The sequence below is a fragment of the Palaemon carinicauda genome, chromosome 26 (assembly GCF_036898095.1).
Source record: "Palaemon carinicauda isolate YSFRI2023 chromosome 26, ASM3689809v2, whole genome shotgun sequence".
Taxonomy (NCBI): Eukaryota; Metazoa; Arthropoda; class Malacostraca; order Decapoda; family Palaemonidae; genus Palaemon; species Palaemon carinicauda.
The window spans coordinates 64,852,445-64,869,874 of record NC_090750.1 but is presented as its reverse complement, the minus strand read 5'-3'; the positions used below and the strand labels follow the sequence as shown (position 1 = coordinate 64,869,874).

Sequence of the window (17,430 nt, the reverse complement as noted above, 5' to 3'; positions counted from 1 at the left end):
GATCAATGACAAAATATCATTCAAACAGTTTTATATCCTAAATATAATTTGTAAAGGTTATTGGAGGCAGCATGAGGAAGGGCAGTGAATGGTGGAATGAAGGAGTGAAGGTAAAAGTGGAAGAGAAAAAGAGGGCTTTTGAAGAATGGCTGCAGAGTAATAGTATAGAGAAGTATGAAAAATATAGAGAGCAAAAGGTGGAAGTAAAGCGCAAGGTACGTGAGGCAAAGAGGGCAGCTGACCTGAGGTGGGGTCAGGGACTGGGTCAGTCATATGAAGAGAATAAGAAGAAGTTTTGGAAAGAAGTGAAGAGAGTAAGGAAGGCCGGCGCAAGAATTGAAGAGACAGTGAAAGATGGAAATGGAAGGTTGTTAAAAGGAGAGGAGGTAAGGAAAAGGTGGGCGGAATATTTTGAAAGTTTGCTGAATGTTGAGGATGATAGGGAGGCAGATATAATTGCGGTTCCAGGTGTTGAGGTGCCAGTGATGGGAGATGAGAATGAGAGAGAGATTACAATAGAGGAAGTGAGGAGAGCACTAGATGAAACGAGAGTAGGAAAAGCATCGGGTATGGATGGTGTGAAAGCTGAGATGTTGAAGGAAGGGGGTGTGACTGTACTTGAATGGTTGGTGAGATTGTTTAATGTGTGTTTTGTGTTGTCAATGGTACCAGTAAATTGGGTCTGTGCATGTATTGTACCACTATATAAGGGTAAGGGAGATGTGCATGAGTGTTGTAATTCAAGAGGTATTAGTTTGTTGAGTGTAGTTGGAAAAGTGTATGGTAGAATACTGATTAATAGGATTAAGGATAAAACAGAGAATGCAATCTTGGAAGTACAGGGTGGTTTTAGAAGAGGTAGGGGTTGTATGAATCAGATTTTTACAGTTAGGCAGATATGCGAGAAATATTTAGCAAAAGGTAAGGAGGTGTATGTTGCGTTTATGGATCTGGAGAAAGCATATGATAGAGTTGATAGGGAAGCAATGTGGAATGTGATGAGGTTATATGGAGTTGGTGGAAGGTTGTTGCAAGCAGTGAAAAGTTTCTACACAGGTAGTAAAGCATGTGTTAGAATAGGAAATGAGGTGAGCGATTGGTTTCCGGTGAGAGTGGGGCTGAGACAGGGATGTGTGATGTCGCCGTGGTTGTTTAACTTGTATGTTGATGGAGTGGTGAGAGAGGTGAATGCTAGAGTGCTTGGACGAGGATTAAAACTGGTAGGCGAGAATGATCATGAATGGGAGGTAAATCAGTTGTTGTTTGCGGATGATACTGTACTGGTAGCAGACACAGAAGAGAAGCTTGACCGACTAGTGACAGAATTTGGAAGGGTGTGTGAGAGAAGGAAGTTGAGAGTTAATGTGGGTAAGAGTAAGGTTATGAGATGTACGAGAAGGGAAGGTGGTGCAAGGTTGAATGTCATGTTGAATGGAGAGTTACTTGAGGAGGTGGATCAGTTTAAGTACTTGGGGTCTGTTGTTGCAGCAAATGGTGGAGTGGAAGCAGATGTACGTCAGAGAGTGAATGAAGGTTGCAAAATGTTGGGGGCAGTTAAGGGAGTAGTAAAAAATAGAGGATTGGGCATGAATGTAAAGAGAGTTCTATATGAGAAAGTGATTGTACCAACTGTGATGTATGGATCGGAGTTGTGGGGAATGAAAGTGATGGAGAGACAGAAATTGAATGTGTTTGAGATGAAGTGTCTGAGGAGTATGGCTGGTGTATCTCGAGTAGATAGGGTTAGGAACGAAGTGGTGAGGGTGAGAACGGGTGTAAGAAATGAGTTAGCGGCTAGAGTGGATATGAATGTGTTGAGGTGGTTTGGCCATGTTGAGAGAATGGAAAATGGCTGTCTGCTAAAGAAGGTGATGAATGCAAGAGTTGATGGGAGAAGTACAAGAGGAAGGCCAAGGTTTGGGTGGATGGATGGTGTGAAGAAAGCTCTGGGTGATAGGAGGATAGATGTGAGAGAGGCAAGAGAGCGTGCTAGAAATAGGAATGAATGGCGAGCGATTGTGACGCAGTTCCGGTAGGCCCTGCTGCTTCCTCCGGTGCCTTAGATGACCGCGGAGGTAGCAGCAGTAGGGGACTCAGCAGTATGAAGCTTCATCTGTGGTGGAAATGTGGGAGGTTGGGCTGTGGCACCCTAGCAGTACCAGCTGAACTCGGCTGAGTCCCTGGTTAGGCTGGAGGAACGTAGAGAGTAGAGGTCCCCTTTTTGTTTTGTTTCTTGTTGTTGTCGGCTACCCCCCAAACTTGGGGGAAGTGCCTTTGGTATATGTATGTATGTATAATTTGTAAAAGTTAAAAAAAAAAGAATGAGGAATTGTTTCAACAGAAAAAGTTTATTGACAATCCAAAAATACTTGATATATATATATATATATACACGAGAGGCCACTTCTGTTAAGTTTACTCAAAAAGATTGGATCTAAATAAAATGGAGAAATGTTCTCGATAGGATATACGATACAGTAGAAATTTTAGTTCAAACTAAGCTTAAATTTGGACATAGGGCCATTCAGTCTAAAAAAATAAAAAAATGTACTGTACTGTTATGATAAATAATAAGTGACGAAAGTTTCAAGAAAATACACAGCATAATTCCAGAGATATCCTCTGGACAAAATCCAAGTGCAGGCAGACATGGGGTTTCGATATACTGTGCCACAAACACAACTTCGTTTCAAAGGAACATAAAATAATTATAGAAAATACTGAAATATTTTGCATTACCAAAATGAAGCAACAATAAAGGTGTTAATATGGCACTATAGCATGAAGAAAATTCTACAACCAAATGACAGGATATATCTTCCATATTGGAAATAAAATTTAAGATTAAAATAAACCATGAACATAAGTGTCTTTCAAAACCAACCTCTTGAGTAACAAATAAAATTTTGTAAAAGAAAGAAAGAATTTAAATCAAATAATAAAAATTTCTTCGTTAATAAGCCTTCATCGTTTTGGATCATGATGATTACAGAAATTGCAATGCTCGACATTCATCTTGACTAATCAACAAGGAATCACTAAACATTGAATCTTGTGTTCTCACGTAACGACCTTATATGCGGTCAATTACAAAGATGGACAAAGATTTACAGTGATCTTATAACAAAAAACAATGTTTCAAAATTACAAAAATCTATTTAAAAACTGGATAGATTAAGAGAACTGGTACCTTATAAAAGTGTGATTTTTTTTCTAAATATTGTTAAACAATAATTAAAATATAGAATTATTTCAAAATACGAAAATCTATTTAAAAACTGGATAGATAAAGAGAACAGGTACCTTACAAAAGTGTGATTTTTTTTCTAAATATTGTTAAACAATAATTAATATATAGAATTATTTCTTTCAGAGTGAAGGACCACTGATGTTTATAGGACCCTTTACAGCACAACTGACACGAAAGATACTAGACAAAATGATAACGAAAGTAAAATCTACATCTAACAGGAATAGTGTCAATATTTAAATTTCATCAAAACTAGAAAAAATAATAAGGTTAATGATAGTTTATGACATGAAATATAAAGAGGACACCCATATAAAAAGCCAGAGTCTTCCATCTGCAACTCATCCCTTACCTGGTAACATCAAACTTCCTTGCCATAAGAAACTTGACGGCCGTGTTCCATGATAAAGGACCCACGTTCCGGGAACGTCGCAATTTATTCACTTGTTCTACAAACTCTTTTGTCGCCTGCAGGGGAATAAAAAAAAACAAGATATCAGTGATTGTCAAACAATGAGCAACATGCAAAGGGAAAACAAAGGGATGCAAAATTAAAAACAACTTATAATTGATTCAAAAGTAGGTAGACAATTCAATCTGCATTCAATAAAACATCAATCAATCAGCCTTCAACAAAAAAATTAAAAATGGAAAATTAAAAAAAGTCAATCCAAGTTCTCCTGTAATGAAAATATAAAGGTAAATAACTTCCCACGTGCTGTAGAATTACAAAAAAAAAAAAAAAAATTAAAGGCTCTTCAACTCTCACTACATTACTCTGTTGAATACTGTGCCATGCATACCAAAGAACATCCACTGTACACTACACCTTCATAATCAATTACTCTTTAGACGAACACCATTCATCAGTTCATTACTTTTACTTGAAGCGAAGGAAATAACATGCAAAAAATTACACACTATTCGAATTCCCTGTTGAACATACATACATAATAGTTGAATGCAAAGGCCAATCATAGCAAACATTTACACAATTTAATTACATATACAATACGTTGAGAAACAAGGCCAGACAAAGATAAGATTACAAAATTGTGAATAATTTGCATTTTTCTAACAACACAAACCGGAGTCTTTTGATAGTAGTATGATTCCAGCAACTCTGAAGTCATAACTAATAAAGGGCAACGGTTTATATGTGTAACAACTATTTATTTATTTAGTTATTTATCTATATATTATATACTATATATATATATATATATATATATATATACACATACATATACATACCTATATACATATACATATATATACATATATACAGTATACATATACATATATATACATATAAATACACACACACACACACACACATATATATATATATATATATATATATATATATATATATATATATATATATATATATACCGTATATATATAAACATATACATATATATATATATATATATATATATATATATACATATATATATATATATATATATATATATATATATATATATATATACGTACATACATACGTACATACATATATATATATATATACTTCTATTCAGTTAATCATGGGAGGAATTGAAAAAGATGATAAAAGATTTTAACAGAGAAAGCAGACATGTGGGACTTACAATTTATACGAGTAAAGCTACGGTAACGTTCAATGAAAATGCAACCACAACAAATAAGTGTTATGGATGAACCTCTAGATATTATTTACGAATATACATACTTAGGACAGACAGTTTTCTCAGGACATGAAACCGAAATTAATAGAAGGATAAGCATGGGATGGAGAACATTGGGTAAAAAAAAAAAAAAGAAAAAAAAAATTGGTTATGAGATCTTGGAGCTTTGCTATATCCTTAAAACATTAGCTATTTTAGTTACAACTCAAAGAGCTATGGAAAGAAAAATGACGGGACTAACACTAAAGAGACAGAAAATAGCAACATGGATACGAGAATACGAGAGCAAACTAAAGGAGAGGATATTATAACAATATGTAAGACAAAGAAAGACATGGACAGGAAATATAATGATAAAAACTTAATATAGATGGATATTAAGATTAAATAATATATATATATATATATATATATAAATATAAATATATATATATATATATATATATATATATATATATATATATATATATATATAATAGAATATAATATAATATACATATATATATATATATATATTTATATATATATATATAAAATATAATATAATATACATATATATATATATATATATATATATATATATATATATATATATATATATATATATATATATATATATATATATATATATATATATATATATATATATATATATATATATATATATATATATGGTTTTCTAGCATCCTAACATCTAAGAGTAACTACATGAGAAATAAAAAAAAAAAGTTCCCTCATGGAATTCGAGCCTACAAGCAACAGTGACTTTTGTCTTGTTCTCTGGAATCAGTTAGTGTTATATGAAATAGATTTTTCTTTCATCTTTATTTCTTAATATCTATTTCAATTAAAACGGATGGCTACAAAGAAAAGCTACATGTCACCGAGTCACTTTAATACTTTATACCCAAAAATATATCAGAATCCACCACAATAACATCCACTTCTAACCCTTTCTAAAAGAACTGCTCCATCAATTCTTCCAACATCACTGGGCTATTTTTCCCTGTTGGAGCCCCTGGGCTTATATCATCTTGCTTTTCCAACTGGGGTTGTAGCTTGGATAATAATAATAATAATAATAATAATAACAATAGTAACCGTTCCATTTCCTAATTTTACACTTAGTTTCATAACCTTCATCTTGCATATATTAACTTTTCAACTTATACTTTTTTTCCAAGTTGTCAGATTACTTTCGTTGTTTTTCCATTTTTCTTAACCATACACAATCTTTACAGTATCATTTGTAAAGATCGACCATTCCAAACCTATCATGTCACAACAGCCAAGGGGATGAAAATCTCTCTCTTAGACCCCCTTTTGTATCAAACTATTCACTCTTCGGTATGAATTTTTTAACAAATGCTTCGCTTCCATAATAAAATCTAATAACTTAACTTCTACCTTATGCATGCAAGTTACACTGTCTTTCCTCCCGACTTTTTCTAGGTCTATATACACCCCATACAGTTTATTCCCTTTACTTTCAAACTTCAGACAGACTACTTCATAAAAAATTCACGTTTCAAACAACGTTGTTTCTGTCTTTACCCACACTATTCTACCAGAAAGTCTTTCTATTATATCTTGCCTTCAATCTAGTCCGGGGGAGTGCTTAGACCTACTTTTAATAAGAATCAGCTTGGCGAGGAACTATTCACTTGATTTGTCATTTTTTTTTCTCTTTCCCTTCCCTCTACCTTGACGTGAAAATGAAACATGACAGTCACTGGATACCAGCTACTTTACAATGGGTTAAAGAACATATCTTTCGTCCGGGATCACAACATTTGATATATACGTCGCGCAGTGAACTCAATATTCAATACACTACAACTGAGAGAGAGAGAGAGAGAGAGAGAGAGAGAGAGAGAGAGAGAGAGAGAGAGAGAGAGAGAGAGAGAGAGAGAGAGAAATCAAAGAAGAAAATTTAGTTAAACTTCAACGGTCTTTCAATGGAAACATTTTTTTTAAAATCAGGAGAAATATTAGAAACTTGCAAAATTACACACAACACTTGAAAAATTACCGGATATACATACATGCATACACACATCACTCCACCTCTTTTGTTGATAATAATTCCATTTCTATCCTTTGAAGCAAATACCTGTTGGTGCCATGTTCTTAGTGCTCTTTTCATTAACTTTGTGTATCTTCCTTTCTTTAGTTTCCTATAAATTTATCCATAAAAACCACAGCGTTCAGTACGCTAGTCAATGACAAATAGTTCACGTATACTGTATGTTTCATTATACCCAAGGTCACTGTGAGAGAGCAGCCACTTCTAACTAGGTCCACTTTAAAACGTTCCCATTATTAGACAAGCAACATGACAAAAAATGTTTCAAACAATGGGCGACCTACAAAACCGTGACAACGTCTTGTTTCTAAGAGCGACAAGGCAAAATCAGAAAAAACGAGAATAAATTTTCTTCAAGAGAGAGAGAGAGAGAGAGAGAGAGAGAGAGAGAGAGAGAGAGATTAACAAGCATGTAAAAAGAAAAATGGAAGAGAATAAGGAGCTGGAGGAAGAAAAGGACAAGCATAAAACACCAATCACAATAAAACTATGAGAATCCAAATCATCAACATCACGTACTTCACCATATTAAAAGCATTTTAAACATGGTTATAAAGAACTCTAAATGCATTACAAACATGGTAGCAATATTGATATACTGTAGATTACAATATAACATGATACAATAAGCATTGTGGAAGCCTTTGATAATCAACCTCAATATTGGAGAGAAATGACATTAACAAAATAAAGAAACATACGAAATGAAATGCGTCAAACGATGGTTGTCATGGAAGCATAAGTCGTTACCGAACGACACCCTCTCTCTCTCTCTCTCTCTCTCTCTCTCTCTCTCTCTCTCAAGTGAGAGAGTATTAGTTATGACCTATGAATATTCAGCGGACAAAGTTTATTCAGTTTACAGTGAAAGAATGTCTAAATGGGAATACTTAAAATGGAAATAGGAATCGATTAAGTGTGACATATGTATCGGTAACATAATGCATACCTGACACGGTCTATCATCAGTCTTCCAGGATACAGATCTTTGCCATTCGTTAGTGCAATCAACTGTCAATACACGAAATAATCTACATGAAATCTAAATGACTTGATCCTCTTCTCCCGCAAAATATAATCTAAAGTTCCTGGATTTTAATTGACCGCTCGTCCTTACAAAACAAATAAAACCTTCATTTATAAGATTAAGTAAAACTCGCCCGTCCTTACAAAACAAATAAAACCTTCATTTATAAGAATAAGTAAAACTCCTTATCTGCATAAGACAAATTCAATTACCCCTCTCTCTGAACTCTATCAAATGACATTTTTTATTTCATTTAATTGCGTTCTAAATCTAACTTCCCATTAAAAATTCGAATGCCACCTTTATACTTATGAGTTTAACTCTGCAGGAAGACAAGTATTTAATAACCCCCACTTCGTATACATTCTACGAATTTTCAAGAAAAAAATTACCGGTAAATATTTCCACCATATTCTTAATATATTTACAACGAAACTGCCAACGAAAATTTATATAATTTTCCTTGTCAAATTTATTTCCATCGAAATCAAGGAATCATATTAGCCTTTATCAAAAAATATTAACATTCATATATCAAATTTATTCTTCTTTATGAAATTCAGTTTACTCTAAAAATACATACCATTCCAAACTATACACAATTCCTTATTTAAACTCTAGACTAATTTTCTACATTTCCCTTAAAAGCTACAAATAACGGTAAAATACCAGCCGCACAAAATTGTCACATAACCCCCCCCCCCCAAAAAAAAAAAATCATTATTTCAACGTCGATAATTGGACAAATATTAATACAGTTACAGAAAATACCTTTAACATTTGAATACTGACAGAAATAGTCCGTTTCAAGAAAAAATTCTGGCCATCAATGACTAATCAGCAAAAGTTTCCCTCTCATCCCAATGAATGGTATTAACACACCTCAGTATTTCATGGAAATAGCGGGTGTTAAAATCAAAGATTTTTTCCCTCTCGATTGGAGTCCTTGACTTACACCAACTACAGTATACCTACATGTGTTATCCAGTCTTTCTATTTTAAGAGGAAACATTAGCGGAACATTTGTTATCCAGTCTTTCTATTTTAAGAGGGAACATTAGCGGAACATTTGTTATCCAGTCTTTCTATTTTAAGAGGAAACATTAGCGGAACATTTGTTATCCAGACTTTCTATTTTAAGAGGAAACATTAGCGGAACATTTGTTATCCAGTCTTTCTATTTTAAGAGGAAACATTAGCGGAACATTTGTTATCCAGTCTTTCTATTTTAAGAGGAAACATTAGCGTAACATTTGTTATCCAGTCTTTCTATTTTAAAAGGAAACATTAGCGGAACATTTGTTATCCAGTCTTTCTATTTTAAGAGGAAACATTAGCGGAAAATGAATTAATACTGGACTAGGAATATTAACCCAAGCTGGCTGGCTGGCTCGAAGGGCACAATTACAGCAGGGCCACCGTTTAGCCATTAGCGCGGCTCATCCGAAGCTATACATTTCCATTACACATTACTATCAAACGAGGAACATGGGGACGAATTAATGAGAGGGAAATCACGCGAATAATTATCCATTTACTAAGATTACTCAAAAAAGTAATTTAATTCAATAAAAATTCAAAAAGGAAATTGACCTTGAGCACAACTATGAAAAATATATCTAAATCTGGATGATGACATTGGCCAACGCTGGGGTCAAATGGCCACCAAATCTTAAGATTTATGTCTTTTGACTGGTTTCACCTTATGGCATTAACTCGTTGAGATCCTTCCGGTTCCAGTGACCGAATGGTTTACATTCTTATAGAGTAATGATTTCTCCCCGCTTATTTTCTCACGAACTCTGCTGAAATCCATCGCAGTCAACTAGCAACAAATACGGTCCACAGCTAAAGGCAGCAGAACCATACTGGCTTTACAAAGGAACAAACCCAATTCCTCCTCACTCGGTCCTGTTTGGGGATCGAGGATGGTAATGGTCATTCCATTTGAAAGCAGAGGGCGCTGCCGATTGCAGAGAGAGAGAGAGAGAGAGAGAGAGAGAGAGAGAGAGAGAGAGAATAGCTGCGATTTAAATGGCTTTCCAACGACCATCATAAAGTACTTGCGCGGAATGGCAGTGAGGGGAGGGTTGGATGGCACCCTTGACAGGGAGGGGCAAGCACCATTTTAAACCACTAAATATTTACCTGTACAATTTTGACGGCCAAAGGTCAAACCATTTTAACCAAACGCAGTGAGAATCAAATGTATCCTTTCATTAGGTGATGGTATGCATTGGCTTCTCAATCTCATTGTGGAACGGAATAATAGAAATTACCTCGAGTATTCTGATATTAAATATACATAGGAATGTAGTCGCAGTCCACCGTTTACATATAAAATTAACACATTGGAAATAACTTGTAAAAAAATTACAAGGACATTCTTCAAGTTTTTATTGCCTCAATTTAAAGGAGAACTTTTAAGAGGATTCATTAGTCATTTTCTATAAAACCACTTAATGTTTCTGCTTCTTTTTTCATGATAGCTAGGAGTTTTCCTCATTCGAAGCTAAAGGGGAACAGCGATTACTCTAGTCATGACTCATGCAAAGATATCTGCTACGCAAATTGTATATATTCCCCAATAAAACTCTCTCTCTCTCTCTCTCTCTCTCTCTCTCTCTCTCTCTCTCAGTAAACAACAGCACAAGTTGGAGAGCGATCCTATACACAGTGATAAAGATGACACAAACTTCAAATTTTCTCATGTAAACCATCAAACGTGGAAAGAAAGCATGAGGAAATAGGAGAGGTAGGGAATGGAAGGGTGAGGAGGGGTATGTAAAGATCAAAAGGACAAAGGCCCTACAAACACAAACACACCTTAATGTATTGAGGTCAGCGACTTACTGAAGGTAAAAAAAAATAGTTGTAAGTGAGCATCTATACGAGTAGCTTTTCATCCTTATTAAACACTTACTGGTCGCGAATTTTTCCAGTTATTTTTCCTTTAGTGATATCTATGATTAAAAGAGACCATCCTTATGGAATACATATTCAGATGTCCTTAGGTCATTTAAGGGGTATTTTATTCCATCATACTTTCCAGTCTTAAAACGTTGTGGACTTTGCATCCCATGCCATTGGCATTGCAGCACTAGTTAGGCATTCATACTTACTATCATAACTGTAACAGTTAATTTCAAAATAACTGACGCATCACACAATATATATATATATATATATATGTGTGTGTGTGTGTATGTATGTGTGTGTGTGTGCGTGCGTGAGAGAGAGAGAGAGAGAGAGAGAGAGAGAGAGAGGTTAGGGAAAGAGCAATGCATTGGCGAGTCAAATATTCATACTCCAATCGCCCAATGTACATCAACAGCGTATTATACCTTTTACAAACCTGAAAATTCCAATATGCCTTGTATGCATAAGGACGCTTTCTTTCAATACTTCTCCCAAACATCACTTTCTGTCTTCCTAGCTATGGTCCTTCACTTTATGACGAAATCATCTTTATCATTTGATATTATTTTCACATGTATTTTACCACCTTCATACCTCCTAATTTCTCAACCGTAACTCGTCTTATGCCACATATTTAGATAAGTATATGCTGTAGCTCATTTTATTACATTAAGCAATTGCATTTGAGTTCCACTTCCATCAAAGAATTTTACTGTATTTCTATTAATTTATTGCCACTCTAAAGTGTCTCTGAAAATGTTTGCTATCTGCCTTGCTCTACCTATTCCAGTACTTGTCTGTATTAATCTCGATAACTATTACATCTACTCCATAAAGTTACTTGTATAAAAAGTTTCCTTCTTTCGGTATTGTCCCTATATTCTGTTTCTAATAACCCTTGTAACCTTACTCTATATTACCTACGAAAACGAAGTTGGGAGGAGGGTATGTTTTTGCCCATGTCTGTCCGTTTGTGAACAACTTCCTGACCACAATTTTACTTATATAATGACACTTTCAGGGATAAATGGTTATGTTGAGACGTGAAGTGTTTCAATTTTGAAAGTCCTAGATTAAAGGTCGATCGAATTATCCCTAACTTTACCCCCAAGTTCGAACATTGTTGTCACACACACTTCAAATACGCCTACAATCTAAATTGATTCAGGGAAACGCAAGCTGGTTTCGAGAAATAAGCTGCCGTGGCAAAGGTCTGTACTCTCCAAGTACTTTTCTACTCGATTATATTTCTAACTTACTCCTATAGTAAACCTACTTAGACTTTCCTCAATCAATTATATATAATCAGCCAACATCAGCGACTTCGCTTTCAATATAAAACTTTTATAGTCATTAAAAGTTATTCTGTTCACTTTATTTGTACAGTTGGCTTCATTAATTCCGGTACACTGGCGTCTCCTTAGCTTCCCTAGAAGTGTACCGTAATTAATGCAGCCAACTGTACACCTCAAGAATTATTTTAGTACCAAATTCAAATATTTTAATTTCTTCAATTAATAATAATTGATATCAGGTAAACCCCGAATAATTCATTAAAATCAAATCACAAACTTGCCTTGCAATTTAACCATATTCCAAAATATTTTCTTATGGTTTCATGCCATCAAATGATTTCTCCAAGTTCACGTATACCGCGTGAACTGCACATTTCAGATGACCTTAGGTAAACTATTCTGATAAGAGGATTCAAAGAGCTTGTAAATGTTCCGAGCCACTGGCAATCCCAAAGGACTTGCTGCCTCTTCAAACCATCAGAGCAGTAACTAGAGTGGCACTCAGTAGAGCGCAGACCTCCGCCAGGGCAGCTTAATTCTTGACCTTTTGGACTGATTTTAAAGCTTTGCTCGACCGTGATCTTGACCTTTGACCTTCAAAAGCTTAATTATTTCCAGCTTTTACACAAGTTTGAAATCCCTGCAGGTTTCATTACTTTACAATTAAAATTGTGGCAGTATGCTTGATGACCAGAATTTGACCTTTTTCTTGAACTTGACCTTGGACTCTACATTGACCTTCAAACTTTGCATTTATTAAATGGTATGGATTTTCATACACTCAAATATGAACCAAGTTTGAAGTCTGACAACGTTGTCCAAACTTATGGCTGATTCCGTGAATTGGACATTTTGCTTGACCGTGACCTTGAGCTTGACCTTCCAAAATTGAATCATTTCAAGCTTTTTATATAATAGTTAATCCAAGCAAGTTTCATTACTATACGATTAAAATTGTGGCCAGGAAGGTGTTCACAAACAAACACAAACAAACAGTCTCTTAATTAGCTATGGTCTTTTACTTTCTGACAAAGTCATCTACATCATTTTATATTATTTTCACATGTATTTTACCACCTTCATACCTTCAAAATTCTCACCCTTAATTCGTCTTATGCCATATATATTAAGATAAACCTTGACCTTCCAAAATTTAATCATTTCCAGCTTTTTATATAGTAGTTAATCCATGCAAGTTTCATTACTATAAGATTAAAATTGTGGCCAGGAAGGTGTTCACAAACAAACAAACACAAACAGGGGGTAAAACATAACTTCCTTCCGACTTCGTAGGAGGAGGTAATAAAACTTTTTCCAGAATGAGGAAGTTGACAGAAGTGAATTAGAATTGTTGAGCCTAACATTTTTGTGTATACATGGAACACAATTTCTAATACACACCAACAAATGCATAACACTAATAACCTATCTTTTAAATTGCCTAATATTATTTTAGATATATTTTATACTGAATCGCTAACACGGTCGTCTAACACTTTGTCAAATCTGATCAAGATAGAGACACAATTACAATATGAATCATTTGTTTTCCTTTCTAAAATTCACTCTTATCAAAGGATGGATTAATAAGGAGTTTCGCTTGGTAAACAACTATCGCTTTTCAATCATGATCTCTTGTTTACTAAACACTATTCTCTAATAAGTTGACCAACAGTAGTAAATGTATGATAATAACAATTATCAAGAAAAAGTATCAAAATTCTTCCGTTGATGGAAAGAATTGTAAAGTAATCAACCATAAGTTCTTTGTTCAAAATCGAGACCTTGATAAAAAATGACCAACAAATACTACGAAAAGACCCTGCAAACAAAAACTTTAAATCTCTCTCTTTGTTTCAGAGATGACCGACTAAAGTTCAACAACTCGTACACAACTTCAGTACAACCGGAAAGTGGCCTAACAAACACAATCAACTAGAAACAGACTTAGAAGTTAAGGTCAATTAGTGATATCTGCAACAAAGCAAGACCAAGAGGAGCCAAATACTGAACAAACCAAATAAACCCCAGGCATTGAAAAGGAATTTCTCACTTTTGAACAATGGAGAGGACCAGTACCACTTACTTTTATAAGAGGCTTCCCACTTGATCCGAACCACATTTAGGAACCCTCGGCACAGCCACATAATGAGAAATCATGCTAGCTGATAGCGTCACATAATGGGAACAACCGGTGCCTTTTCCTTTACTGACACAAACATGAAAACAGACAGATGGACATCGACATAAAACGACTCAAAACAACGCTCATTTCAAAGGCCAGACATTGATGATAATAGACAATCAGTCAGTATATTTATGATGCCAATAAATAACACGCAAGGACTTAAGCGTCAAAGGCGTGCCTACTAAAGGAAGCAAATAAGATTATCCAACAAAGGAGACGTCGCTAATTTGACACGCAGATCAATTAACATTAAAATGCAGTTAAAAGGTATAAACTAAATGAATAATAAACAAGAGTAATTCGGAATGATAAACAACGCTGCAAAATTATTTGCTTATACCCCTTAAGTAATGACAAACATCCCAAATACACTTGCAACGTGAACATTAACCGTCAGACATGAAAGCAAATAATGATATATAAAAAAACAGCTGTCAGCAATGAATGTCAAACACTATAAAAGGAAGAACGCTTCGAAGCACTTCAGTTGTGGGAGTGCCAATTACGGCATTGGCTATTAATGCCACATGATCTGCTGATTTGCTACCAGCTTAAAATGGAACAGGCTTAGTCAGCTGCTATATTCCCTTGCCATACATTAAACATCTTAGAAAGGCAATGCCTTGGTTTCAACGAGGGATGTCCGTCACAACAAACATATGAAAACTTAACTAGAACAGCAGCAGAAATAAGGAGATATTTCTAACATTAATAATAATAATAATAATAATAATGATAATAATGATAATAATAATAATAACTAAAAAAGCATTTCTTTTTCTCGAAACCAGGGTGCCTTTCCCAGAATCAATTAATCATGTCCAGCTCTTTAAGTTAACAATTTAAAATCCCTACAAGTTTCATTACTTTAGGATTAAAATAGTAGCCGTATGGTTGGTGACCGGAATTTGATCTTTTGCTTGACCTTGACCTTCGACCTTAACACCTCTTTACACAAGTTTAAAATCCCTGCATGTTTCATTACTTTAGGATTAAAATTGTGGCCGTATGGTTGATGACCGGAATTTGACCTTTTGCTTGACCTTGACTTTCGACCTTAACACCTCTTTACATAAGTTTAAAATCCCTGCATGTTTCATTACTTAACGATTAAAATTGTGGCCGTATAATTGATGACCGGAATTTTACCTTTTGCTTGACCTTCGACCCTAACATGTATTAATTGGCGTAGCTTTTCATGCACACAAATATGAACCAAGTTTGAAGTCTGAAAACGATGTGAAAACCTATGGCTGATTACGTGAATTGGACATTTTGCTTGACCGTGAATTTGACCTTTGCCTTCCAAAATCTAATAATTTACATCTTTTTACACAAGTTAATCGCTGCAGGTTTCAGGCCAGGAAGCTGTTCACAAACACACAAATGGGGTAAAACCAACTTCGTTGGTGGAGGTAGTAATAATAATAATAATAGCAGTCAATTTTTATAAAATCTAAAAAGCCACAACTTAATCAAGAAATTTCTAGTTTTCCTTTGAAGATTGCCTAATTATGCCTTTTCCCATTCTAACTTAGAATTTATTTGTTTGTTTACAATATTTATGTACAGCTTGCTCTTTATTGTTTTACTTTCTTTTACCCAGGAACATGATTATGAACACAAGAGATGTTTGAAACGTTGTTATTTGTTGGTGACGGAAATAAATTTAATAATAGTAATAATAATAATAATAATAGTAAATAATAATAATAATTAATCTATAAATTCACAAGAAAAACTGAGCTAATAACAAAGGCAATGAGGAGATGCATCCCTATTTTTCGGCCCAACTCCCTGCAAGTCGAGAGATGTGAATTTACACAAGTGCTTCGTGTCAGGTTCAAGGGCCTAATTGCTACTGCAGGCAGATTAGAAAAATATATTCGCAGACGTAAAGAATTCATCATTTGATAATGAACACGTTGTGTTAATGGGACCACCAAGGGATCTGCAATAACATTTAACAATAGTTTATCTAAAAGAATTAAAACTTGTATTATTATTATTATTATTATTATTATTATTATTATTATTATTATTACTATCCAAGCTACAACCCTAGTTAGAAAAGCAAGATGCTATAAGCCCAGGGGCTCCAACAGGGAAAAATAGCCCAGTGAGGAAAGGAAACAAGGAAATAAATAAATGAAGAGAACAAATTAACAATAAATCATTCTAAAAAAAGTAACAACGTCAAAACAGACATGTCACATATAAACTATTAACAACATCAAAAACAAATGTCATAAATAAACTTTAAAAAGACTCTAGTAGTGTATTAAATGCAGTGACAACTGAAGCTTTAGAATTTTCGTTCTTTCCCTCTAGTATTATCATGTTGTTTCATATTAAAGTTTGGAGATCAATATTAACGACGGCCAAAGTTCAAACTAATAACAACAACAATAGCCACAAAAATCTGACACCAATATAAATACAACAAACGTAATTTTTTTTCAAAAAGAAGAATACACGGCACTACCGCTTCAACCTTCAAACCAATGTGCTTAATCGACCCATTAAATCTCCTCGTATACTTTTATAATTTTCGGGAAATCTCTGTTTTAATAGAGAAAATACCGCGCGTTTGGTTTAGTTTTCAGAGAGAGAGAGAGAGAGAGAGAGAGAGAGAGAGAGAGACGACACAGGACAACATTGGATAGAATTAAATTAATCCAATAGATATCAATCGGCAATACTATCGTCACTGTATTCTTAATATTAACAGTAGATTATATCAATCACCAATTTACCTATTTCATGCTTTAAAACCAACTGAATTTCTCGAAATGAAAACTTCCACAACTAATCAATAACACATGGAAGTAATTGAGACTAAAGTCGTGAAAATTTCGTATGTATATAATACATAAATAATAGATTCATTAAGCCAACATAAGCCATAAAAAACAATACATTTTTATATAAATTTTGCAGAATCAGTTGAGTGAATACAACTACAGAATTGCATAACTCGAAATGGATTACTAAT

The 17,430-nt window shown here is 34.3% G+C and overlaps 1 protein-coding gene across 18 annotated transcripts in view; it reads right to left on the bottom strand.

Annotated features, from left to right (window-relative positions):
• Positions 1-17,430, bottom strand: part of Ptpmeg2 (Protein tyrosine phosphatase Meg2) — a 283,516-nt gene that overhangs the window by 31,802 nt on the left and 234,284 nt on the right. For all 18 annotated transcript variants that reach the window (XM_068349680.1, XM_068349673.1, XM_068349663.1 and 15 more), the window contains one exon: positions 3,603-3,718. In XM_068349680.1, coding sequence (XP_068205781.1) covers positions 3,603-3,628 — 26 coding nt within the window. In that variant the 5' untranslated portion in view covers positions 3,629-3,718. The remainder of the gene's footprint in view (positions 1-3,602; positions 3,719-17,430) is intronic.